Source organism: Arachis hypogaea, chromosome 11 (assembly GCF_003086295.3).
Source record: "Arachis hypogaea cultivar Tifrunner chromosome 11, arahy.Tifrunner.gnm2.J5K5, whole genome shotgun sequence".
Classification (NCBI taxonomy): domain Eukaryota; kingdom Viridiplantae; phylum Streptophyta; class Magnoliopsida; order Fabales; family Fabaceae; genus Arachis; species Arachis hypogaea.
In genome coordinates this window covers 19,379,582-19,405,532 of record NC_092046.1, presented here as the reverse complement: position 1 = coordinate 19,405,532, position 25,951 = coordinate 19,379,582, and the positions used below count along the sequence as shown (strand labels likewise).

The 25,951-nt window shown below is 37.6% G+C and overlaps 1 protein-coding gene and 1 non-coding gene across 2 annotated transcripts; both read right to left on the bottom strand.

The window, feature by feature from the left end:
- Window positions 1–2,012: 2,012 nt before the first annotated feature.
- On the bottom strand, window positions 2,013–2,120 carry LOC112725355 (small nucleolar RNA R71). Its single transcript, XR_003164469.1, has one exon. It is a non-coding gene; the product is annotated as a small nucleolar RNA R71 (small nucleolar RNA).
- Window positions 2,121–22,095: 19,975 nt separating this feature from the next.
- LOC112721103 (uncharacterized mitochondrial protein AtMg00810-like) lies at window positions 22,096–24,590 on the bottom strand. The gene is made up of 3 exons (XM_025772175.1): window positions 24,349–24,590; window positions 24,038–24,250; window positions 22,096–22,228 (listed from the first exon to the last, which is right to left on the bottom strand). The coding sequence occupies exons 1-3, from the start codon at window positions 24,588–24,590 to the stop codon at window positions 22,096–22,098; spliced, it is 588 nt and encodes a 195-aa protein (XP_025627960.1).
- Window positions 24,591–25,951: the final 1,361 nt, after the last annotated feature.

The window sequence follows — 25,951 nt, the reverse complement described above, 5'->3', positions numbered from 1 at the left end:
AAATTTTATTTTAATTCTAAGCTTTTTGTGTTTATTATTTTTATTTTTATTCTCGAAAATTTTTTTCAAAATAATAATAATAATAATAATAAAATCATAAAAACCAAAAATTTGATGTTTGTTGTTTGAGTCTTGTGTCAATTTTTAAGTTTGGTGTCAATTGCATATTTTTAATTTTCACTAAAAAATTTTCGAAAAATTCATGCATGGTGTTCATCATAATCTTCAAGTTGTTCTTGATGATTTGCTTTGTTTGATCTTTGCATTTTTATGTTTTGTGTCTTTTCTTGTTTTTCATATGCATTTTTGAATTATTAGTGTCTAAAGTTTAAAAATTTTTAAGTTTGGTGTCTTGCATGTTTTTCTTTTCTTAAAAATTTTCAAAAATAAGTTCTTGGTGTTTATCTTGACATTCAAAGTGTTCTTGGTGTTCATCTTGACATTCAAAGTGTTCTTGCATGCATCACATGTTTTGATCTTGAATTTTTATGTTTTGCATCATTTTTATGTTTTTCTCTTTCATCATTAAAATTCAAAAATAAAAAATATCTTTCCTTTTGCTTCTCATAAAATTCGAAAATTTGAGTTGACTTTTTCAAAAATTTTTAAAATCTAGTTGTTTCTTATGAGTCAAATCAAATTTTTAATTTAAAAATGCTATCTTTTTCAAATCTTTTTCAAAAATCAAATCTTTTTCATTTTTTCTTTTATATTTTCGAAAATTTCAATTTGATTTTCAAAAATCTTTTTCTTATTCCTACTTCATATTTTCGAAAATCTCACTAACAATTAATGTGATTGATTCAAAAATTTTAAGTTTGTTACTTGCCTAGTAAGAAAGGTTCAATCTTTAAATTTTAAAATCATATCTTTTTGTTTCTTGTTAGTCAAGTAATCAACTTTAATTTTCAAAATCAAATCTTTTTAAATTTCTCTTTCAAATCTTTTACAAAATAAGTTTCAATCACATCTTTTTCAAAATCTTTTCTAACTTCTTTTCTAACTTCTTATCTTTTCAAAATTGATTTTCAAATCTTTTTCAATCAATCTTATCTTTTTGTTTGATTCTTATCTTTTTCAAAACTACCTAACTAATTTCCTCTCTTCAATTTTCGAAAATCACCTTCCTCTTTTTCAAAATTCATTTTTATTTAACTAATTGTTTTAAACTTTAATGTAATTTAATTTCATTTTTCTTTTTGATTTTCGAATTATAACTTTGATTTTAAATTAAAAACAAAAAAAATTTTAATTTATTTTATTTAATTTTCGAATTCTCTCATCTCTCATCCCCTTCTGTTTATTTATTCATCTACTAATACCCCTCTTTCACTCAAGAATTCGAACCCATTCATCTCCCCTGTGTTTGGATTCTCACCTTTTTCTTTTTGCTACTCTTCTCTTTTTATACTTAGATTAGGAATCTCTATACTGTGACATAGAGGATTTCATATTTTCTTTTCTATTTTCTTCTTTTTCATATGAGCAGGAACAAGGATAAAAACATTCTTGTTGAGGCTGATCCTGAACCTGAAAGGACTCTGAAGAGGAAGCTAAGGGAAGCTAAAGCACAACTCTCTGGAGAAAATCTGACTGAAATTTTTGAAAAAGAAGGAGACATGGCCGAAAATAATAACAATGCAAGGAAGATACTTGGTGACTTTACTGCACCAAATTCTAATTTACATGGAAGAAGCATCTCAATCCCTGCCATTGGAGCAAACAATTTTGAGCTTAAACCTCAATTAGTTTCTCTGAATCAACAGAATTGTAAGTTTCATGGACTTCCATCAGAAGATCCTTTTCAGTTCTTAACTAAATTCTTGCAAATCTGTGATACTGTTAAGACCAATGGGGTTGATCCTGAGGTCTACAGGCTTATGCTTTTCCCATTTACTGTAAGAGACAGAGCTAGAATATGGGTGGACTCTCAACCTAAGGATAGTCTGAACTCTTGGGATAAGCTGATCACGGCTTTCTTAGCCAAGTTCTTTCCTCCTCAAAAGCTTAGTAAGCTTAGAGTGGATGTTCAAACCTTCAGACAGAAAGAAGGTGAATCCCTCTATGAAGCTTGGGAGAGATATAAGCAACTGACCAAAAGGTGTCCTTCTGACATGCTTTCAGAATGGACCATCCTGGATATATTCTATGATGGTCTGTCTGAGTTATCAAAGATATCATTGGACCATTCTACAGGTGGATCCATTCACCTAAAGAAAACGCCTGCAGAAGCTCAAGAACTCATTGACATGGTTGCAAATAACCAATTCATGTACACTTCTGAAAGGAATCCTGTGAGTAATGGGACGCCTTAGAGGAAGGGAGTTCTTGAAATTGATACTCTGAATGCCATATTGACTCAGAATAAAATATTGACTCAGCAAGTCAATATGATCTCTCAGCGTCTGAATGGATTGAAGGAATCATCCAACAGTACTATGGAGGCATCTTCTGAAGAAGAAGCTTATGATCCTGAGAACCCTGCAATAGCAGAGGTGAATTACATGGGTGAACCCTATGGAAACACCTATAATCTCTCATGGAGAAATCATCCAAATTTCTCATGGAAGGATCAACAAAAGCCTCAACAAGGCTTTAATAATGGTGGAAGAAACAGGTTTAGCAATAGCAAGCCTTTTCCATCATCCACTCAGCAACAGACAGAGAATTCTGAGCAGAATCCATCTAGCTTAGCAAATATAGTCTCTGATTTATCTAAGGCCACTTTAAGTTTCATGAATGAAACAAGATCCTCCATTAGAAATTTGGAGGCACAAGTGGGCTAGCTGAGTAAAAGGGTCACTAAAACTCCTCCTAGTACTCTCCCAAGCAATACAGAAGAAAATCCAAAGAGAGAGTGCAAGGCCATTGATTTGACCATCATGGCCGAACCTACAAATGAGGAGGAGGACGTGAATCCTAGTGAGGAAGACCTCCTGGGACGTTCAGTGACCAATAAGGAGTTTTCCTTTGAAGAACCAAAGGAATCTGAGGCTCATCTAGAGACCATAGAAATTCCATTGAACCTCCTTCTGCCCTTTATGAGCTCTGATGAGTATTTTTCTTCTGAAGAGAATGAAGACGTTACTGAAGAGCAAGTTGCTAAGTACCTTGTTGTAATCATGAAGCTGAATGCCAAATTATTTGGTAATGAGACTTGGAAAGATGAACCTCCCTTGCTTACCAATGAACTAAATGCATTGGATAGGCAGAATTTACCTCAAAAGAAACAGGATCCTGGTAAATTCCTAATTCCCTGTAACATAGGTACCATGACCTTTGAGAAGGCTCTGTGTGACCTGGGGTCAGGAATAAACTTAATGCCACTCTCTGTAATGGAAAAACTTGGGATCTTTGAGGTGCAAGCTGCCAGAATCTCATTAGAGATGGCAGACAACTCAAGAAAACAGGCTTATGGACTAGTAGAGGACGTGTTAGTAAAGGTTGAAGGCCTTTACATCCCTACTGATTTCATAATCCTAGACACTGGGAAGGATGAGGATGAATCCATCATCCTTGGAAGACCCTTCCTAGCCATAGTAAGAGCTATGATTGATGTGGATAGAGGAGAATTGGTCCTTCAACTGAATGAGGACAACCTTGTGTTTAAAACTCAAGGTTCTCCTTCTGTAACGATGGAGAGGAAGCATGAAAAGCTTCTCTCACTGCAGAGTCAACCAAAGCCCCCACAGTCAAACTCTAAGTTTGGTGTTGGGAGGTCCCAACAATGCTCTGAACATCTGTAAGGCTCCGTGAGAGCTCACTGTCAAGCTATTGACATTAAAGAAGCGCTTGTTGGGAGGCAACCTAATGTTATTTAATTATATCTATTTTATATTTTTTTTATTATTTCGTGTTTTATTAGGTTGATGATCATGTAGAGTCACAAAAACTACTAAAAAATCAAAAACAGAATGAAAAATAGCATTAAAAATAGCACACCCTGGAGGAAGAGCATTCTGGCATTTAAACGCCAGAAACAAGCATCTGTCTGGCGTTTAACGCCATAAATAAGCATCTACCTGGCGTTAAACGCCAGAAACAGGCTACATTTGGGCGTTTAACGCCAGAAATAAGCAGCAGTCTGGCGTTAAACGCCAGGATTACACAGCAAGGGCATTTTACATGCCTAATTGGAGCAGGAATGTTAAGTCCTTGACCGCACTGGATCTGTGGATCCCACAGGATCCCCATCTACCCCACCTCTTCTTCTCTCCTCTTCACACCTTTTCATAACTCTCTTCCCCAAATAACTTCCACCAATCACCTCCATTACTTTTCCAAAACCATTATACAACCCACATACACCTACCCACTCAAATTCAGACCATCACTCCTTCCTTTTCACACATCATAACCACCTAAAACCCTCCTTGGCCGAATACACCTTCTCCCTCCATCTCCTCCATTTTCTTCTTCTTCTACTACTTTCTTTCTCCTTTTGCTCGGGGATGAGCAAACCTTCTAAGTTTGGTGTGGTAAAAGCGTTACTTTTTATTTTTCCATAACCATTTATGACACCTAAGGCCAGAGAAACCTCTAGAAAGAGGAAAGGGAAGGCAAAAGCTTCCACGTATGAGTCATGGGAGATGGAGAGATTCATCTCAAAAGCTCATCACTAAGAAAATGATGGAGCAAACAAGAGAGCCCACTTATGGACCTCAACAAGAGCATGAGGAAATTCCTCACCATGAAATCCATGAGATACCTCAGGGAATGCACTTTCCTCCACAGAACTATTGGGAGTAAATCAACACCTCCCTAGGAGAATTAAGTTCCAACATGGGACAACTAAGGATGGAGCACCAAGAGCACTCCATCATCCTCCATGAGATTAGAGAAGATCAAAGAGCTATGAGGGAGGAGCAACAAAGACAAGAAAGAGACATAGAGGAGCTCAAGAGCACCATTGGTTCTTCAAGAAGAGGAAGATGCCACCCTCACTAAGGTGGACCCGTTCCTTAATCTCCTTGTTCTTATTGCTCTGTTTTTCGTTTACTATGCTTCATGTTTAATTATGTTTGTGTCTTTACTATATGATCATTAGTGTCTAAGTGTCTATGTCTTAAAGCTATGAATGTCATATGACTCCATCACCTCTCTTAAATGAAAAATGTTCTAAAAACAAAAGAACAAGAAGTACATGGTTTCGAATTCATCCTTGAAACTAGTTTAATTATTTTGATGTGGTGACAATACTTTTTGTTTTCTGAATGAATGCTTGAACAGTGCATATGTCTTTTGATATTGTGGTTTATGAATGTTAAATATGTTGGCTCTTGAAAGAATGATAAAAAAGGAGAAATATTATTTGATAATCTGAAAAATCATAAAAATGATTCTTGAAGCAAGAAAAAGCAGTGAATACAAAAGCTTTCGAAAAAAAAAAAGAAGAAAAGAAAAATGGCGAAAAAAAAGAAAAAGAAAAAGCAAGCAGAAAAAGCCAAAAGCTCTTTAAACCAAAAGGCAAGAGCAAAAAGCCAATAGCCCTTAAAACCAAAAGGCAAGGGTAATAAAAAGGATCCAAGGCTTTGAGCATCATTGGATAGGAGGGCCTAAAGGAATAAAATCATGGCCTAAGCGGCTAAACTAAGCTGTCCCTAATCATGTGCTTGTGGCGTGAAGGTGTCAAGTGAAAACTTGAGACTGAGTGGTTAAAGTTAAGGTCCAAAGCAAAAAAAGAGTGTGCTTAAGAATCCTGGACACCTCTAATTGGGGACTTTAGCAAAGTTGAGTCACAATCTGAAAAGGTTCACCCAGTTATGTGTCTGTGGCATTTATGTATCCGGTGGTAATACTGGAAAACAAAGTACTTAGGGCCACGGCCAAGACTCATAAATTAGCTGTGTTCAAGAATCAACAAACTGAACTAGGAGAATCAATAACACTATCTAAATTCTAAGTTCCTATAGATGCCAATCATTTTGAACTTCAAGGGATAAAGTGAGATGCCAAAACTATTCAAGAGGCAAAAAGCTACTAGTCCCGCTCATCTGATTGGAGCTAAGTTTCATTGATATTTTGTAATTTATAGTATATTCTCTTCTTTTTATCCTATTTTATTTTCAGTTGCTTGGAGACAAGCAACAATTTAAGTTTGGTGTTGTGATGAGCGGATAATTTATACGCTTTTTGGCATTGTTTTTACATAGTTTTTAGTATGATTTAGTTAGTTTTTAGTATATTTTTATTAGTTTTTAAATAAAATTTACATTTTTGGACTTTACTATGAGTTTGTGTATTTTTTTTGTGATTTCAGATATTTTCTGGCTGAAATTTAGGGACTTGAGCAAAAATCAGATTCAGAGGTTGAAGAAGGACTGCAGATTCTGTTGGATTCTAACCTCCCTGCACTCAAAGTGGATTTTCTGGAGCTACATGAGTCCAAATGGCGCGACTTTAATTGCGTTGGAAAGTAGACATCCAGGGCTTTCCAGCAATATATAATAGTTCATACTTTGCTCGAGTTTAGACGATGCAAACGGGCGTTCAACGCCAGTTCCATGTTGCATTCTGGAGTTAAACGCCAGAAACAGGTTGCAAAGTGGAGTTAAACGCGAGAAATAGGTTACAAACTGGCGTTCAACTCCAAGGAAGACCTCTACACATGTAAAGCTCAATGCTCAGCCCAAGCACACACCAAGTGGGCCCCAGAAGTGGATTTCTACATTATTTACTCATTTCTGTAAACCCTAGTAACTAGTTTAGTATAAATAGGACTTTTTACTATTGTATTTAGAATCTTTGGATTATCTTTTGATCCTTTGATCATGTTCAGGGGGCTGGCCATTTGGCCATGCCTGGACCTTGTTCTTATGTATTTTCAACGGTAGAGTTTCTACACACCATAGATTAAGGTGTGGAGCTCTACTGTTCCTCATGAATTAATGCAAAGTACTATTGTTTTTCTATTCAATTCAAGCTTATTCCTATTCTAAGATATTCATTTGCACCCAAGAACATGATGAATGTGATGATTATGTGACGCTCATCACCATTCTCACCTATGAATGCGTGCCTGACAACCACTTCCGTTCTACATGAAGATGAGATAGAATGAGTATCTCTTAGATATCTAATACAGGAGACCGAGTCCAAGATATTAGAGTCATCGTGATATATGTTAGAACCCATGGATGACCATTCCTGAGATCCGGAAAGTCTAAACCTTGTCTGTGGTATTCCGAGCAGGATCTGGGAAGGGATGGCTGTGACGAGCTTCAAACTCGCGAGTGCTGGGTGTAGTGACAGACGCAAAAGGATAGTAAATCCTATTCCAGTATGATCGAGAACCGACAGATGATTAGCCATGCAGTGACAGCGCATTGGACCATTTTCACAGAGAGGACGGGATGTAGCCATTGACAACGATGATGCCCAACATACAGCTTGCCATGGAAGGGAGTAGGAATGATTGGATGAAGACAGCAGGAAAGCAGAGGTTCAGGAGGAACGAAAGCATCTCTATACGCTTATCTGAAATTCTCACCAATGAATTACATAAGTATCTCTATCCTAGTTTATATTTTATTTATATTTTTATTATCAATTCACCATAACCATTTGAATCCGCTTGACTGAGATTTACAAGGTGACCATAGCTTGCTTCAGACCGATAATCTCCCTGGGATTGACCCTTACTCACGTAAGGTTTATTACTTGGACGACCCAGTGCACTTGCTGGTTAGGTGTGTGAAGTTGTGACAAAGTGCGATTCACGTTTGACAGCACCAAGTCTTTGGCGCCATTGTTGATGATCGTAATTTCGTGCACCATCTATAAACCAAATATTGACAATTATGAGGGATCAACCCATTATGTCTACCTCTATGCTTGAAGTAAGTATAATGTCTACCTCAAAGCATTAAGTATGTCAAATTGGCTTGACCAACATCAATCCATAAGTCCTAACCTAGCTACTAATTGACTTAGTAGTAGGCTAGTGTCAATGGTTATGAAATTGACCACATAGGATTCTCAAATAACCAAATCAATGAGACCCAATGACTCAAGGTCACTCAATTCCCTTAGCCTAGGCCAACAGTCAAGAAAACTACCCAAAAACTAGTGAAAGTATTTTAACAAACACCTAGAGTGCAATAAAAGTAAACATCACAAAATGCAGGAATTGATGAAAGTTATAACTAACAAAAGTAAGGAATCAACAATAATAAGTGAAGTAAACATCAAAAGACATAGAAATATAAAATTGCATGAGAAGAAATAGAGATCCAACAATTGTTCATAAACATAAAAGAGAGCAAAACAAGAAATTAACAAGAGAAACTAAGAAGATTAAGACAATAGAACACTAAAATATAAAGAGAATTGAAATTAAAACAAGAATTGAAAGGTAAATTTGAGAGAGATTAACTTAACTTTACCCTAATTTCCACCCTAAATCTAGAGAGAGGAGAGAGTCTCTCTCTCTAGAATTCTACCTTAAAACATGATGAAAACTCCACTATGACTACTTGGTTCATTCCCCCTTTAATACTTCGGTTCAATAGCATTAGAAATGAGTTGGATTGGGCCCAAAATGCTTCAGAAATCGCTAGCCACGAGTTGCCTTAAGTGAGTCACGCTGATCCTGCGATGCATGCGTGTGGAACAATGCGTACACATCGCCAAATGCAAGGCAACTATGTCAAATTTTATATCATTTTGAAGCTCCAGATATTATCTTTCCAACGCAACTATAACCGCCTCATTTGGACCTTTGTAGCTCAAGTTATGATCGTTTTAGTACGAAGAAGTCAGGATTGACAGCTTAGCAATTCCTTCATTTCTTCATGAGTTCTCCATTTTTACATGCTTTTCTCTTCACTTCTTCCAACCAATACTTGCCTTACGAACTTGAAATCACTCAACAAACATATCAAGGCATCGAATGGAATTAGAGTGAATTAAAATTGGCAAATTTAAGGCCTAAAAAGCATGTTTTCAAACTTAAGCACAAATTTAAGGAGAATTACAAAATTATGCTATTTCATTGAATAAATGTAGGAAAAAGTGGTAAAATCTCCCAAATTAAGCACAAGATAAACCACAAAATTGGGGTTTATCAGGGAACCACTCCTATCTTTGATCTCTAATTCAAACTCTTGCAATAACAATATCCAATGGATTAACCTTGGTTTAGACTCTTTCTTAGCTAACAAGTATTTCAAAGCCGCATGGTCTATATATACTACCACTTTGGTTCCAAGTAAATAAGCCCAGAATTTATCCAAAGCAAAAATAATGGCTAATAGTTCCTTTTCAGTAGTAGTATAATTAGACTGGGCACCATCTAAAGTTTTAGAAGCATAAATGGTGCACGAAATTGTGATCCTCAACAATTGCGCCAAAAACTTGGTGCTCTCAAACGTGAATCACACTTTGTCACAACTTCGCACAACTAACCAGCAAGTGCACTGGGTCGTCCAAGTAATAAACCTTAAGTGAGTAAGGGTCGATCCCACGGAGATTGTCGGCGTGAAGCAAGCTATGGTCACTTTGTAAATCTCAGTCAGGCAGATTTAAGTGGTTATAGTAAATTAATAATTAAATGATAAATGAAATGTAAAATAAGATAAAGATATTTATGTAATTCATTGGTGAGAGTTTCAGATAAGCGTATGGAGATGCTTAGTTCCTCCTGAACTTCTGCTTTCCTACTGCTTTCATCCAATCCTTCATACTCCTTTCCATGGCAAGCTGTATGTTGGGTATCACCGTTGTCAATGGCTACATCCCGTCCTCTCTGTGAAAATGGTCCAATGCGCTGTCACTGCATGGCTAATCATCTGTCGGTTTTCGATCATACTGGAATAGAATTTACTATCCTTTTGCGTCTGTCACTACGCCCAGCACTCGCGAGTTTGAAGCTCGTCACAGCCATCCCTTCCCAGATCCTACTCGGAATACCACAGACAAGGTTTAGACTTTCCGGATCTCAGGAATGGCCATCCATGGATTCTAACTTATACCACGAAGACTCTAATATCTCGGACTCGGTCCCCTGTATTAGATATCTAAGAGATACTCATTCTATCTCATCTTCATGTAGAACGGAAGTGGTTGTCAGGCACGCGTTCATAGGTGAGAATGGTGATGAGCGTCACATAATCATCACATTCATCATGTTCTTTGGTGCGAATGAATATCTTAGAATAGGAATAAGCTTGAATTGAATAGAAAAACAATAGTACTTTGCATTAATACTCAAGGAACAGCAGAGCTCCACACCTTAATCTATGGTGTGTAGAAACTCTACCATTGAAAATACATAAGTGATAATAGGGTAGACATGGCCGAGTAGCCAGCCTCCCATGGAGGTCTAGAGATCTCAAATTGATCAAAAGATCAGACCAAAAAGATTCCCGTACAATAGTAAAAAGTCCTATTTATGCTAAACTAGTTACTAGGGTTATAGAGATAAGTAAATGATGCAGAAATCCACTTCCGAGGCCCACTTGGTGTGTGCTTGGGCTGAGCATTGAAGCTTTCACGTGGAGAGGTCTTTCTTGGAGTTGAACGCCACTTTATAACCTGTTTCTGGCGTTTAACTCCACTTTGCAACCTGTTTCTGGCGTTTGACTCCAGAATAGGGCAGGAGGCTGGCGTTGAACGCCAGTTTGCGTCATCTAAACTTGGGCAAAGTATGAACTATTATATATTACTGGAAATCCCTGGATGTCTACTTTCCAACGCAATTAAGAGCGCACCATTTGAAGTTCTGTAGCTCCAGAAAATCCACTTTGAGTGCAGGGAGGTCAGAATCCAACAGCATCTGCAGTCCTTCTTCAACCTCTGAATCTGGTTTTTGCTCATGTCCCTCAATTTCAGCCAGAAAATACCTGAAATCACAGAAAAACACACAAACTTATAGTAAAGGCCAGAAATATGATTTTTATTTAAAAACTAATAAAAATATACTAAAAACTAACTAAATCCTACTAAAAACTATGTAAAAATAATGCCAAAAAGTGTATAAATTATCCGCTCATCACAACACCAACCTTAAATTGTTGCTTGTCCCCAAGCAACTAAAAATCAAATAGGATAAAAAGAAGAGAATATACTATAAATTCCAAAATATCAATGAAACTTAGCTCCTATCAGATGAGCGGGACTAGTAGCTTTTTGCCTCTTGAATAGTTTTGGCATCTCACTTTATCCATTGAAGTTCAAAATGATTGGCATCTATAGGAAATCAGAATTCAGATAGTGTTATTGATTCTCCTAGTTCAGTATGTTGATTCTTGAACACAGCTACTTTATGAGTCTTGGCCGTGGCCCTAAGCACTTTGTTTTCCAGTATTACCACCGGATACATAAATGCCACAGACACATAACTGGGTGAACCTTTTCAGATTGTGACTCAGCTTTGCTAAAGTCCCCAATTAGAGGTGTCCAGGGTTCTTAAGCACACTCTTCTTTTTGTTTTGGACCTTGACTTTAACCGCTCAGTCTCAAGTTTTCACTTGACACCTTCACGCCACAAGCACATGGTTAGGGACAGCTTGGTTTAGCCGCTTAGGCCAGGATTTAATTCCTTTAGGCCCTCCTATCCACTGATGCTCAAAGCCTTGGATCCTTTTTATTACCCTTGACTTTTGGTTTTAAGGGCTATTGGCTTTTTCTGCTTGCTTTTTTTTTCTCTTTTATATTTTTCGCCATTTTTTTTCTGCAAGCTTTGTTATTCACTGCTTTTTCTTGCTTCAAGAATCAATTTTATGATTTTTCAGATTATCAAATAACATGTCTCCTGTTTCATCATTCTTTCAAGAGCCAACATATTTAACATTCATAAACATCAAATTCAAAAGACATATGCACTGTTCAAACATTCATTCAGAAAACAAAAAGTATTGTCACCACATCAAAATAATTAAACTAATTTCAAGGATGAATTCGAAATTCATGTACTTCTTGTTCTTTCGTAATTAAAACATTTTTCATTTAAGAGAGGTGATAGATTCATAGGACATTCATAGTTTTAAGACATAGACACTTAAATACTAATGATCATGTAGTAAAGACACAAAACATAAAGCATAGTAAACGAAAAACAGAAAAATAAGAACAAGAAGATTAAGGAACGGGTCCACCTTAGTGAGGGTGGCGCCTTCCTCTTCTTGAAGAACCAATGGTGCTTTTGAGCTCCTCTATGTCTCTTCCTTGCCTTTGTTGCTCCTCCCTCATAGCTCTTTGATCTTCTCTAATTTCATGGAGGATGATGGAGTGCTCTTGTTGAGATCCATGATCTCTTGTTTGCTCCATCCTCTTCTTAGTGATGGGCTTGTCCTCTTCAATGAGGATGTCTCTCTCTATGTCAATTCCAGCCAAATTGCATAGGTGGCAAATGAGGTGGGGAAAGGCTAACCTTGCCAAAGTGGAGGACTTGTCAGCCACCTTGTAGAGTTCTTGAGGTATAATCTCATGAACTTCCACTTCCTCCCTAATCATAATACTATGGATCATGATGGCCCAATCTACAGTAACTTCAGACCGGTTGCTAGAAGGAATGATTGAGCGTTGAATGAACTCCAACCATCCTCTAGCTACAGGCTTAAGGTCCAGTCTTCTCAATTGAACCGGTTTGCCTCTTGAGTCAACTTTCCATTGAGCTCCTTCTACACATATGTCCATGAGGACTTGGTCCAACCTTTGATCAAAGTTGACCCTTCTAGTGTAGGGGCATGCATTTTCTTCCATCATTGGCAAGTTGAACGCCAGCCTTACATTTTCCGGACTGAAATCTAAGTATTTTCCCCGAACCATGGTAAGCCAATGCTTTGGATTCGGGTTCACACTTTGATCATGGTTCCTAGTGATCCATGCGTTTGCATAGAACTCTTGAACCATTAAGATCCAAACTTGTTGAATGGGGTTGGTGAGAACTTCCCAACCTCTTCTTTGGATCTCAAGTCGGATCTCCGGATACTCATTCATTTTGAGCTTGAAAGGAACCTCAGGGATCACTTTCTTCTTGATCACAACTTCATAGAAGTGGTCTTGATGGACCTTTGAGATGAATCTCTCCATCTCCCATGGCTCAAAGGTGGAAGCAATTACCTTCCCTTTTCTCTTTCTTGAGGTCTCTCTGGCCTTAGGTGCCATTAATGGTTATGGAAAAACAAAAAGCAATGCTTTTTACCACACCAAACTTAAAATATTTGCTCGTCCCTGAGCAAAAGAAGAAAGAAAGAAGGAGAAGAAGAAGAAGAAAATGGAGGAGATGGAGGGAGAAGGTGTAGGGTTCGACCATTAGGGTTGGGTTTGGGAGGGAAAAGAATTTGAATTTTGGAGGTAGGAGGGGTTTATGGGGAGGAGTGGATGGATGTGAGTGGTTAAGAGGTGATGGAAAAGAGTGATTGAGGTGATTGGTGAAGGGTATTTTGGGGAAGAGAGATATGAAAAAGGTGTGAAAAGGAGAGAAGAAGGTAGGTGGGGATCCTATGGGGTCCACAGATCCAGTGGGGTCAAGAACTTAACATCCCTGCTCCAATTAGGAGTGTAAAATGCCCTTGCTGTGCAATCCTGGCGTTTAATGCCAGACTGCTGCTTGTTTCTGGCGTTAAACGCCCAAATGTAGCCTGTTTCTGGCGTTTAACGCCAGGTTGATGCTTGTTTCTGGCGTTAAACGCCAACTTGGTGCTTGTTTCTGGTGTTAAACGCCAGACAGATGCTTGTTTCTGGCGTTTAAATGCCAGAATGCTTCTCCTCCAGGGTGTGCTATTTTTAATGTTGTTTTTCATTCTGTTTTTGATTTTTCAGTAGTTTTTGTGACTCCACATGATCATCAACCTAATGAAACACGAAATAACAATAAAAATAAAATTAAATAACATTGGGTTGCCTCCCAACAAGTGTTTCTTTAATGTCAATAGCTTGACAGTGAGCTCTCATGGAGCCTCACAGATGTTCAGAGCATTGTTGGGACCTTCCAACACCAAACTTAAAGTTTGAATGTGGGGGTTCAACACCAAACTTAGAGTTTGGTTGTGGCCTCCCAACACCAAACTTAGAGTTTTAGTGTGGGGACTTTGGTTGACTCTGTTGTGAGAGAAGCTTTTCATGCTTCCTCTCCATGGTTACAGAAGGAGATCCTTGAGTTTTAAACACAAGGTTGTCCTCATTCAGTTGAAGGATCAACTCTCCTCTATCCACATCAATCACAGCTTTTGTTGTGGCTAGGAAGGGTCTTCCAAGGATGATAGATTCATCCTCATCCTTCCTAGAGTCTAGGATTATGAAATCAGTAGGGATGTAAAGGCCTTCAACCTTTACTAACACGTCCTCTACTTGTCCATAAGCCTATTTTCTTGAGTTGTCTGCCATCTCCAATGAGATTCTGGCAGCTTGCACCTCAAAGATCCCAAGTTTCTCCATTACAGAGAGTGGCATTAAGTTTATTCCTGACCCCAGGTCACACAGAGCCTTCTCAAAGGTCATGGTGCCTATGTTACAGGGAATTAGGAATTTACCAGGATCCTGTTTCTTTTGAGGTAATTTCTGCCTATCCAATGCATTTAGTTCATTGGTGAGCAAGGGAGGTTCATCTTCCCAAGTCTCATTACCAAATAATTTGGCATTCAGCTTCATGATTGCACCAAGGTACTTAGCAACTTGCTCTTCAGTAACATCTTCATTCTCTTCAGAAGAAGAATACTCATCAGAGCTCACGAAGGGCAGAAGAAGGTTCAATGGAATCTCTATGGTCTCTAGATGAGCCTCAGATTCCTTTGATTCCTCAAAGGGAAACTCTTTATTGGTCACTGAACGTCCCAGGAGGTCTTCCTCACTAGGATTCACGTCCTCCCACTCCCTTGTAGGTTTGGCCATGATGGTCAATTCAACGGCCTTGCACTCTCTCTTTGGATTTTCTTCTGTATTGCTTGGGAGAGTACTAGGAGGAGTTTCAGTGACCCTTTTACTCAGCTGGCCCACTTGTGCCTCCAAATTTCTAATGGAGGACCTTGTCTCATTCATGAAATTTAGAGTGGCCTTAGATAGATCAGAGACTATATTTGCTAAGCTAGATGGATTCTGCTCAGAATTCTCTGTCTGTTGCTGAGTGGATGATGGAAAAGGTTTGCTATTGCTAAACCTGTTTCTTCCACCATTATTAAAGCCTTGTTGAGGCTTTTGTTGATCCTTCCATGAGAAATTTGGATGATTTCTCCATGAGGAATTATAGGTATTTCCATAGGGTTCACCCATGTAATTCACCTCTGCTATTGCAGGGTTCTCAAGATCATAAGCTTCTTCTTCAGAAGATGCCTCTATAGTACTGTTGGATGATTCTTTCAATCCATTCAGACTCTAAGAAATCATATTGACTTGCTGGGTCAATATTTTGTTCTGAGCCAATATGGCATTCAGAGCATCAATTTCAAGAACTCCCTTCCTCTGAGGCGTCCCATTACTCACAGGATTCCTTTCAGAAGTATACATGAACTGGTTATTTGCAACCATGTCAATGAGTTCTTGAGCTTCTGCAGGTATTTTCTTTAGGTGAATGGATCCACCTGCAGAATGGTCTAATGACATCTTTGATAATTCAGATAGACCATCATAGAATATATTCAGGATGGTCCATTCTGAAAGCATGTCAGAAGGACACTTTTTGGTCAGCTGCTTGTATCTCTCCCAAGCTTCATAGAGGGATTCACCTTCTTTTTTCCTGAAGGTTTGAACATCCACTCTAAGCTTACTCAGCTTTTGAGGGGAAAAGAACTTGGCTAAGAAAGTCGTGACCAGCTTATCCCAAGAGTTCAGGCTATCCTTAGGTTGAGAGTCCACCCAGATTCTAGCTCTGTCTCTTACAGCAAACGGGAAAAGCATAAGCCTGTAGACCTCGGGATCAACCCCATTGGTCTTAACAGTATCACAGATCTGCAAGAATTCAGTTAAGAACTGAAAAGGATCTTCATATGGAAGTCCATGAAACTTGCAGTTCTGTTGCATTAGAGAAACTGATTGAGGTTTAAGCTCAAAATTGTTTGCTCCAATGGTAGGGATTGAGATGCTTCTTCCATGTAAATTGGAATTTGGTGCAGTAAAGTCACCAAGCATCTTCCTTGCACTGTTATTATCTTCGGCCATGTCTCCTTCTTTTTCGAAATTTTCTGTCAGATTTTCTCCAGAGAGTTGTGCTTTAGCTTCCCTTAGCTTCCTCTTCAAAGTCCTTTCAGGTTCAGGATCAGCTTCAACAAGAATGTTCTTATCCTTGTTCCTGCTCATATAAAAAAGAAGAGAACACAAAAGGAAATATAGAATTCTCTATGTCACAGTATAGAGATTCCTTATGTAAGTATAAGAAGAGAAGAATAGAAAAAGGAAAAGATAAGAATCCAAAAACAGAGGAAAAGAGTGGGTTCAAATTCTTGAGTGAAAGAGGAGTGTTAGTAGATGAGTAAATAATTAGAAGGAGATGAGAGAGGGGAATTTTCAAAAATAAAATAAAATAAAATAAAAATATTTTTTGTTTTTAATTTAAAATTAGTTAGAATTCGAAAATTAAAAAAAAAGAAAAATTAAATTAAATTAAATTAAAATTTAAAACAATTAGTTAATTAAAAAAGAATTTTGAAAAAGAGGAAGGTGATTTTTGAAAATTAGAGAGAGAATTAGTTAGGTAGTTTTGAAAAAGATATGATTGAAATAGTAAACTTTTAAAATCAAACAAAAAGATAAGATTGATTGAAAAAGATTTGAAAATTAATTTTGAAAAGATGAGAAGTTAGAAAAGATTTTGAAATTGATTTTGAAAAAGATGTGATTGAAACTTATTTTGAAAAAGATTTGAAAAAGAGATTTAAAAAGATTTGATTTTGAAAATTAAAGTTGATTACTTGACTAACAAGAAATAAGAAGATATGATTTAAAATTTAAAGATTGAACCTTTCTTACTAGGCAAGTAACAAACTTAAAATTTTTGAATCAATCACATTAATTGTTAGTAAATATTTTGAATTTATGAAACAAAATAAGAAAAAGATTTTTGAAAATCAATTTGAAATTTTCGAAAATATGAAAGTAAAAATGAAAAAGATTTGATTTTTGAAAGAGATTTGAAAAAGATAGAATTTTTAAATTGAAAATTTGACTTGACTTATAAGAAACAACTAAATTTTAAAAAGTTTTGAAAAAGTCAACTCAAATTTTCGAAAATTTATGAGAAGAAAAAGGGAAAGATATTTTTTTTATTTTTGAATTTTAATGATGAGAGAGAAAAACATCAAAAAGACTCAATGCATAAAAATTTTGGATCAAAACAAATGATGCATGCAAGAACACTATGAATGTCAAGATGAACACCAAGAACACTTTGAATGTCAAGATGAACACCAAGAACTTATTTTTGAAAAATTTTCAAGAAAAGAAAACATGCAAGACACCAAACTTAGAAATTTTTTAATTTTTGGACACTATGAATGCAAGAATGCATATGAAAAACAAGATGCAACACACAACAAGAAAATATGAAGATCAAACAAGAAGATTCCTCAAGAACAACTTGAAGATCATGAAGAACACATGCATGATTTTTCGAATATTTTTAGAAAATTAAAAAGATGCAATTGACACCAAACTTAAAAATTGACACTAGACTCAAACAAGAAACACAAAATTATTTTTGGTTTTATGATTTTATAAAAAAAAATTTGATTTTTCGGAAATTAATTTGAAAAAGAAAAATAAGGATTTCAAAATTTTTAATAAGAATTCCAGGAATCTGCAATGTTAGTCTAAAGCTCCGGTCCAGGAATTAGACATGGCTTACTAGCCAGCCAAGCTTTCAGTGAAAGCTCCAGTCCAAAATACTAGACATGGCCAATGGCCAGCCAAGCTTCAGCATACATATCAGACATACAATAGCTGATTTGCTGAGGAAGACAAAGAAGCTCTTCTCTTGAGGATAAGTGAAACCTCGGTCCAAAAGATTAGACATGGCTTAACAGCCAGCCAGGCTTCAACGTACTTCATGAAACTCTAGAATTCATTCTTAAAAATTCTGAAGAAAAAAATATATTTTTGAAAACATAAAATTTTTTCGAAAATAAGAATAATAATAAAAAAACAAAAAGCTTGAAATTAAAATAAATTTACCTAATCTGAGCAACAAGATGAACCGTCAGTTGTCCAAACTCGAACAATCCCCGGCAACGGCGCCAAAAACTTGGTGCACGAAATTGTGATCCTCAACAATGGCGCCAAAAACTTGGTGCTCTCAAACGTGAATCACACTTTGTCACAACTTCGCACAACTAACCAGCAAGTGCACTGGGTCGTCCAAGTAATAAACCTTACGTGAGTAAGGTCGATCCCACGTAGATTGTCGGCTTGAAGCAAGCTATGGTCACTTTGTAAATCTCAGTCAGGCAGATTTAAGTGGTTATAGTAAATTAATAATTAAATGATAAATGAAACGTAAAATAAGATAAAGATACTTATGTAATTCATTGGTGAGAGTTTCAGATAAGCGTATGGAGATGCTTAGTTCCTTCTGAACTTCTGCTTTACTACTGCTTTCATCCAATCCTTCATACTCCTTTCCATGGCAAGCTGTATGTTGGGCATCACCGTTGTTAATGGCTACATCCCGTCCTCTCTGTGAAAATGGTCCAATGCGCTGTCACTGCATGGCTAATCATCTGTCGGTTCTCGATCATACTGGAATAGGATTTACTATCCTTTTGCGTCTGTCACTACACCCAGCACTCGCGAGTTTGAAGCTCGTCACAGCCATCCCTTCCCAGATCCTACTCAGAATACCACATACAAGGTTTAGACTTTCTGGATCTCAGCAATGGCCATCCATGGGTTCTAACTTATACCACGAAGACTCTAATATCTCGGACTCGGTCCCCTGTATTAGATATCTAAGAGATACTCATTCTATTTCGTCTTCATGTAGAACGGAAGTGGTTATCAGGCACGCGTTCATAGGCGAGAATGGTGATGAGCGTCACATAATCATCACATTCATCATGTTCTTGGGTGCGAATGAATATCTTAGAATAGGAATAAGCTTGAATTGAATAGAAAAACAATAGTACTTTGCATTAATACTCAAGGAACAGCAGAGCTCCACACCTTAATCTATGGTGTGTAGAAACTCTACCGTTGAAAATACATAAGTGATAATAGGGTAGACATGACCGAGTGGCCAGCCTCCCATGGAGGTCTAGAGATCTCAAATTGATCAAAAGATCAGACCAAAAAGATTCCTGTATAATAGTAAAAAGTCTTATTTATGCTAAACTAGTTACTAGGGTTACAGAGATGAGTAAATGATGCAGAAATCCATTTCCGGGACCGACTTGGTGTGTGCTTGGGCTGAACATTGAAGCTTTCACGTGGAGAGGTCTTTCTTGGAGTTGAACGCCAGTTTATAACCTATTTCTGGCGTTTAACTCCACTTTGCAACCTGTTTCTGGCGTTTGACTCCAAAATAGGGCAGAAAGCTAGCGTTAAACGCCAGTTTGTGTCATCTAAACTCGGGCAAAGTATGAACTATTATATATTTCTAGAAAGCCCTGGATGTCAAATTTCCAACGCAATTGAGAGTGCACCATTTGGAGTTCTGTAGCTCCAGAAAATCTACTTTGAGTGCAAGGAGGTCAGAATCCAACAGCATCTGCAGTCCTTCTTCAACCTCTGAATTTGGTTTTTGCTCAAGTCCCTCAATTTCAGCCAGAAAATACCTGGAGTCACAGAAAAACACACAAACTCATAGTAAAGTCCATAAATGTGATTTTTATTTAAAAACTAATAAAAATATACTAAAAACTAAATAAATCCTACTAAAAACTATGTAAAAATAATGCCAAAAAGCGTATAAATTATCCGCTCATCAATAAACAATAATGTAGGGATCCTTACCTTCGCGCTGAGCCAGCGCCGCTCTTACCGTATAGTTGGAAGCATCACACATGATCTCAAACGGCGTACTCCAGTCAGGCCCTCTCACAATAGATGCTTGGGTCAAGGCAATCTTCAGCTTGTCAAATGCTTCTATGTAGTCTTCACTCAAGTCAAACTCTACATCTTTCTGCAGCAGACGGGAAAGGGGTAGTGCAACCTTACTGAAGTCCTTGATAAAATACCGGTAGAAACATGCATGACCAAGAAACGAACGGACTTCCCTCACAGAGGAGGGGTAAGCTAAACCAGAAATAACATCAACCTTTGCAGGATACACAGATATACTCGTATTAGAAACAACATGGCCTAGAACAATACCTTGCTTTACCATAAAATGACACTTTTCAAAATTAAGCACAAGGTTTGAACTAGCACATCTTTCTAATACTCTAGTAAGATTATCCAAACAAAGATCAAAAGAATCACCATAGACACTAAATTCATCCATAAATACTTCCATAAAATGCTCAAGAAGATCTGAAAAGATACTCATCATACACCTTTGAAACATAGCCGGTGCATTACATAAACCCAAAGGCATTCTTTTATAAGTATACGTTCCAAAGGGGCATGTAAAAGTGGTTTTCTTCTGATCTTCTGGAGCAATATGGATCTTAAAATAACCAGTATAACTATCTAAAAAATAATAGTGTGATTTACCTGACAGGTAATCAAGCATTTGATCGAGAAAAGGTAGTGGATAGTGATCCTTGTGAGTGGCCAAGTTCAAGCGCCTGTAGTCAATGCACACTCTCCAAGAATTCTGCACCCTTGTAGCCATAAGTTTCCCATTCTCATTCTTCACTATTGTGACTCCAGACTTCTTCGGAACCACTTGTACTGGACTAACCCATTCACTATCCGAGATTGGATAGATAATATCGGCTTCAAGCAGTCGAGTCACTTCCTTCTTTACAACCTCTAGAGTTGTAGGGTTCAACCGCCTTTGAGGTTGACGGATAAGCTTGGCTCCCTCCTCTAGAAAGATGCGGTTCTCACAGACTTGAGGGCTTATACCTACTATGTCCGCCAAACTCCACCCAATAGCTTTCTTGTTCCTTCTTAGTACATTAAGCAGTCGCTCCTCTTGTTGGGAAGTAAGTTCCTTTGCAATGATCACTGGAAGCCTTTGATTGTCTTCAAGATAAGCATACTTGAGGTGAGGTGGAAGGGGCTTTAACTCCATGTTCAGCTCATGGCTTGGCACTTGATCATCCGGAACCACTGAAGGTGGCAAGGTGTCTTCAGTACACTCAGGGGGCTTCCCCACACTTGCACCTTGAGCCATGTTCTTCTCATCAACTGCCTCTTAGTGAACTTCAGCCACAGTCTCATCAATAATATCACACTGGAAGATAGAGTGGTCTTCCGGTGGATGCTTCATAGCTTCATCAAGGTTGAAACTCGCTGCTCTTCCATCTATCTCAAAGGAATAGGTACCCGAGAAGGCATCCAATTTAAATCGAGAAGTCTTCAAGAACGGCCTCCTAAGCAAGATGGATGATGGTCTTCCTAAGTCATTAGGGAGCATCTCAAGAACGTAGAAATCAATAGGAAAAACTAATCCCTTAATGCTCACCAAGACATCCTCCACAATGCCAACCACTGAGATTATGCTCTTATCTGCCAAAACGAAATGGGCTGCCGACCTTTTTAATGATGGAAGCTTCAAAGCATCATATACAAATAATGGCATAATGCTAACACATGCGCCTAAATCACACATGCAATCCACAAACTGTACACCACCAATAGTACAAGTAACCATACACGGACCGGGATCACCACATTTCTCTAGTATAGCACCCATCAAAGCAGAAATTGAGCTACCCAAAGGAATAGTTTCTAAATCATTGATCTTTTCCTTATGCATGCACAAATCCTTTAGAAACTTAGCATACTTAGGCACTTGACGAATAACATCAAGGAAAATAGTTACCTCAACCTTTTTAAAGATATCCACCATCTTGGGATCTAGCTCCACTTGCTTTTTAGTCTTCCTAGCTAGGTGTGGAAAAGGAATGGGAATGGCCTCTTTCAAAACATTATCTTTCTTAGAAACTCCATTCCTTGGCTGAGCAACTTCTTCTTCAACCGCATCTTGTACCTCATCCTCTTCTTCAACATCTTCTACCTCAACAACATCATCATCTTGAGTGGCTTCATTTGAGCTTGTCATTTGAGCTTGGCTTCAATTTTTAAGTTAGTTTCTTCCTCAAATGACGCTCCAGACTCAACTTCGGATAAGATTGGTGAATTGGGTGGAACCCCTTCACCACCCTCGAAGGCTAACCGACGCCGAGCTCGCCTAATATGTGAAATAGTCTTTTCAATTTCAGGATCAAATACAGCTAGGCTCGGTTCCGGTAATGAACGCGTCATTCAATAAAAGAAATATAGAGCTCATGGTAACAAAATGTACTAAGAAAAATAAATAATAAATACTACTAATAAACGAAAAACACACAAATAAAAAATGTAATTATGTAAATATAAATGTATTTACACCAACCAATAACTTAGCACACATATGCACTCCCCGGCAACGGCGCCAAAAATTGATGGGTGGAAAAATGTCGATTAAGAAATTCTGAAAAGTATTTTCTAGAATAACGTTACAAGCACAGTCTTAACCAACAAAACTCTCACTATCAATTTAGAATGTGTGTCACAATTAATAATAAATAACCGGGAGTAGAATCCCAGGTCGTTTCCTTAAGAGTTGACACAAGATGCAAATTATTGGTTAGGATTTTTCTGAAGATTTTTTTGTGAAATCGAGAACGGAAAAAATAAATGACTAGGAATTAAACCAATGAACAAATAACAAGAGATGATATGTATTCAAAATAAAAGGCCTTGGTCAGGAAAAAAATTAGAGTTTCTATCATTGTTCTCTAACAACTAAAGGAAAGTCGAGTGGTTGTCACTAACTCAGACTCACAAGTCTTAGTCACTTCATGGGGAAGGGCTAGAGTTGGTGAAAATTGAGTTAGCCAGCAATTCCCAATTATAGATTAATACTTGAGTGTCACAACTCAAGGGTTTTCAATTACTCAACCCCCAACCAAGTTGGGAGCTTTACTCCATTAACATGAATGCCATTTTCATAAACACATAATGGGAGTAAATAAAAGACATGATAATTATGAAAAATTATTTAAGTCAAAATTGGCACTAACAATAATTAACACGAATCAAACAAGCAATAAAAATAATCATAAAAATAATTCAATGCATTAATAAGATTCAAAAGTGACAAGATCCAAACATGAATTCAATAATCAAATGTAAAAGAGTAAATAAGGGAATTTAAGAAGAAACTAGGAACAAAATGATGAGGAATGAAGGTAGTAGCAGCTCTCTCAAAATCCAATTCGAAGATAAAACTAATAATGTCAAAACCGTAGGAGAAGTAGTGGTTTTTCTCTCTAGAATTTCAAAACTAATCAAAAACTAAAATTGAAAAGTGAAGTCCTCAGTCTCTGCTCCATCTCTGCCTCTAGTCTGCATTTTCGGGTTTGAAACTGGGTCCAAATTAGCCCAAAAATCGCCCCTAGCGAGTTTTGTTAAGTGCAGCACGTGACTCTCTGTCACGCGTACGTGTCATTGAAAGATGCTCTTGATCACGCGCACGCGTCAACCATGCGTGCGCGTCACTCCTCGCTTCTCAAGTCTTTGTTTTCTTGTGTTCCTTCTACTTTAACATGCTTCATCTTCACCCTTTAAGCCATTCATGCCTTGTAAACCTGAAAACACTTAACAAACACATTACGACATCGAATGGTAATAAAGGAGAATTAAAAATTGACAAATTTAAGGCCTGGGAAGCATGTTTTCAGTCATAGCACAAAATTAGGAAGAAAACTTAAAAACATGCAATTTGCATGAATAAGTGTGAGAATAGTTGACAAAACCCACTCAATTCAGTCTAAAATATATCATAAAATAGTGGTTTATCAAGTTGCCACAAAAAACACTAGTCGGGGAAGACTGAAGAGCACCCAAGTTTTTGAGAAGTCAATGAATCAAGACAATCTCAACAGTGGTGTCAGCGAGAGCACAGTATTCAATTTCTATGCTTGAACGAGCAGTGAACATTTGCTTCTTGGCTCACCTGGAAATGAGAGAGTTGCCAAGAAACAAACAATAACCAGTAGTAGAACGACGATCAGTGGAATCACCAGCCCAATAAGCATCTGAGTGCGCTTGAAGGGATAAAGATGAATGGGCAGAAAAATGAAGTCCATGAAACAGAGTGCCTTTGATATAGCGAAGAATGCAAAGAACGGCCGCATAGTGAGTATTATGAGGAGTTGACAAGAACTGGCTAAGAACATGAACTAGATAGACGATGTCTGGGCATGTGATAGTCAAGTAGACGAGACCTCCAACTAACTATCAATTAAGACTAGGATTATCCAAAACAGTGTCATCCATAGGGGTAAAGCAAAGTTAGGCTCAAGGGGAGTAGACTCAGTGCGACTATCTATAATCTCCACGCGAGCAAGAAGATCTGAAGCATGCTTAGCTTGAGAGAGATAGATACTGTCATCTGTGGATATGACCTCGAGACTAAGAAAATAACTGAGAGAACCAAGATCTTTCATCTCAGAAGTATGGTGAAGGGAGGCTTTAAGATTAGAGATACCATCAACATTATCTCCCATAATGATCATGTCATCAACATACAGAAGTAGAAGAATAACTCCACGGTCACTTTCACGAATAAAGAGAGCATTCTCATGAGGGCTTCAAGTGAAACCGAGATTGCATATAATGGTGCTGAACTTGTCAAACCATTCATGAGCTTGCTTAAGACCACAAAAAGTGCCTTGCGAAGGAGACAGACTTTACTAGAAGGACAAGGATAACCCGAAGACGATTTCATATAGGCCTTTTTATTCAAATCCCCATTAAGAAATGCAATCTTCATAATCTGATTGAGAGACCATTTTTTGACCGTAGCAATGGCAAGGAGAGCTCGAATAGATGTGAGACGAGCAACATGAGCAAAAGTCTCGTCATAATCAATACCATACACTTGTGTACAATCTTGAGCAACCAATCCTGCCTTATAACAGTCAATAGAACCATCAAAGCGAGTCTTGATTTTATATACCCATCTACTACCCATAACTTCCTGATCAGAAGGAGGATGAACTAAGTCCCAAGTGTGTGCTTTTTCAAGTGTGTGAATTTCTTTCTACATTGCTTGCTGCCAATTTGAATTTGTGGATGCTTCTCTAAAGGACTTAGGTTCATGTTGATGAAAAATAGTAGAAAAATAATGATAATAAAAAAAGATAATGAGGTGGATTTCTTACCCTAAAAGAACGAGTAGAAGAAGGAGGCATGACAATAGGAGCATGATTATCGTCCGGCCTGGAATCATCGGGAGATGGAGAAGGCTGAAGAGTAGGAGGCTGTACAGGTTGACTCGAGATAGAACCTGTAGAATCATCACTAGGAAAAAGATTAACATTGGGGTTAGTGAAAAATGGTGACTGAGTAGGAGGAATGGACTCAAATGAGGAGAACCTAGAAAACATGTGATGTTCCCATAATACAACATGACGAGATATACGAATATGTTTAGAGAGAGGGTCCAACAATGATAACATTTGTGTTCAGTGTCATAACCAAGAAACCAACACATACGAGTCTGAGTTTCAAGTTTATTATGTTTATGAGGCTGAAGAACTGTAATCTGGAGAGGTATGATACAGATGCTCAAAGGGAGTAATGTTACCAAGGACAGAAGAAGGAAGTCTATTGATAACATGAACAACAGTAAGAACAACTTCACCCTAAGTATGCTCAGGCCATGAAGAAGAAATAAACATAGCATGAATAGAGTGAAGAATGTGACAGTGTTTGCGTTCAGCTCGTCCATTTTGTTGAGACATACTAGGACAAGAAATATCAGACAAAGTACCCTATTCTGCAAGAAAGGTTAAAAGCTTGGAGTCACGGTATTCCATAGCATTATCGCGTGGAAAAATTTTAATGACCTTGGAAAACTAAGTTT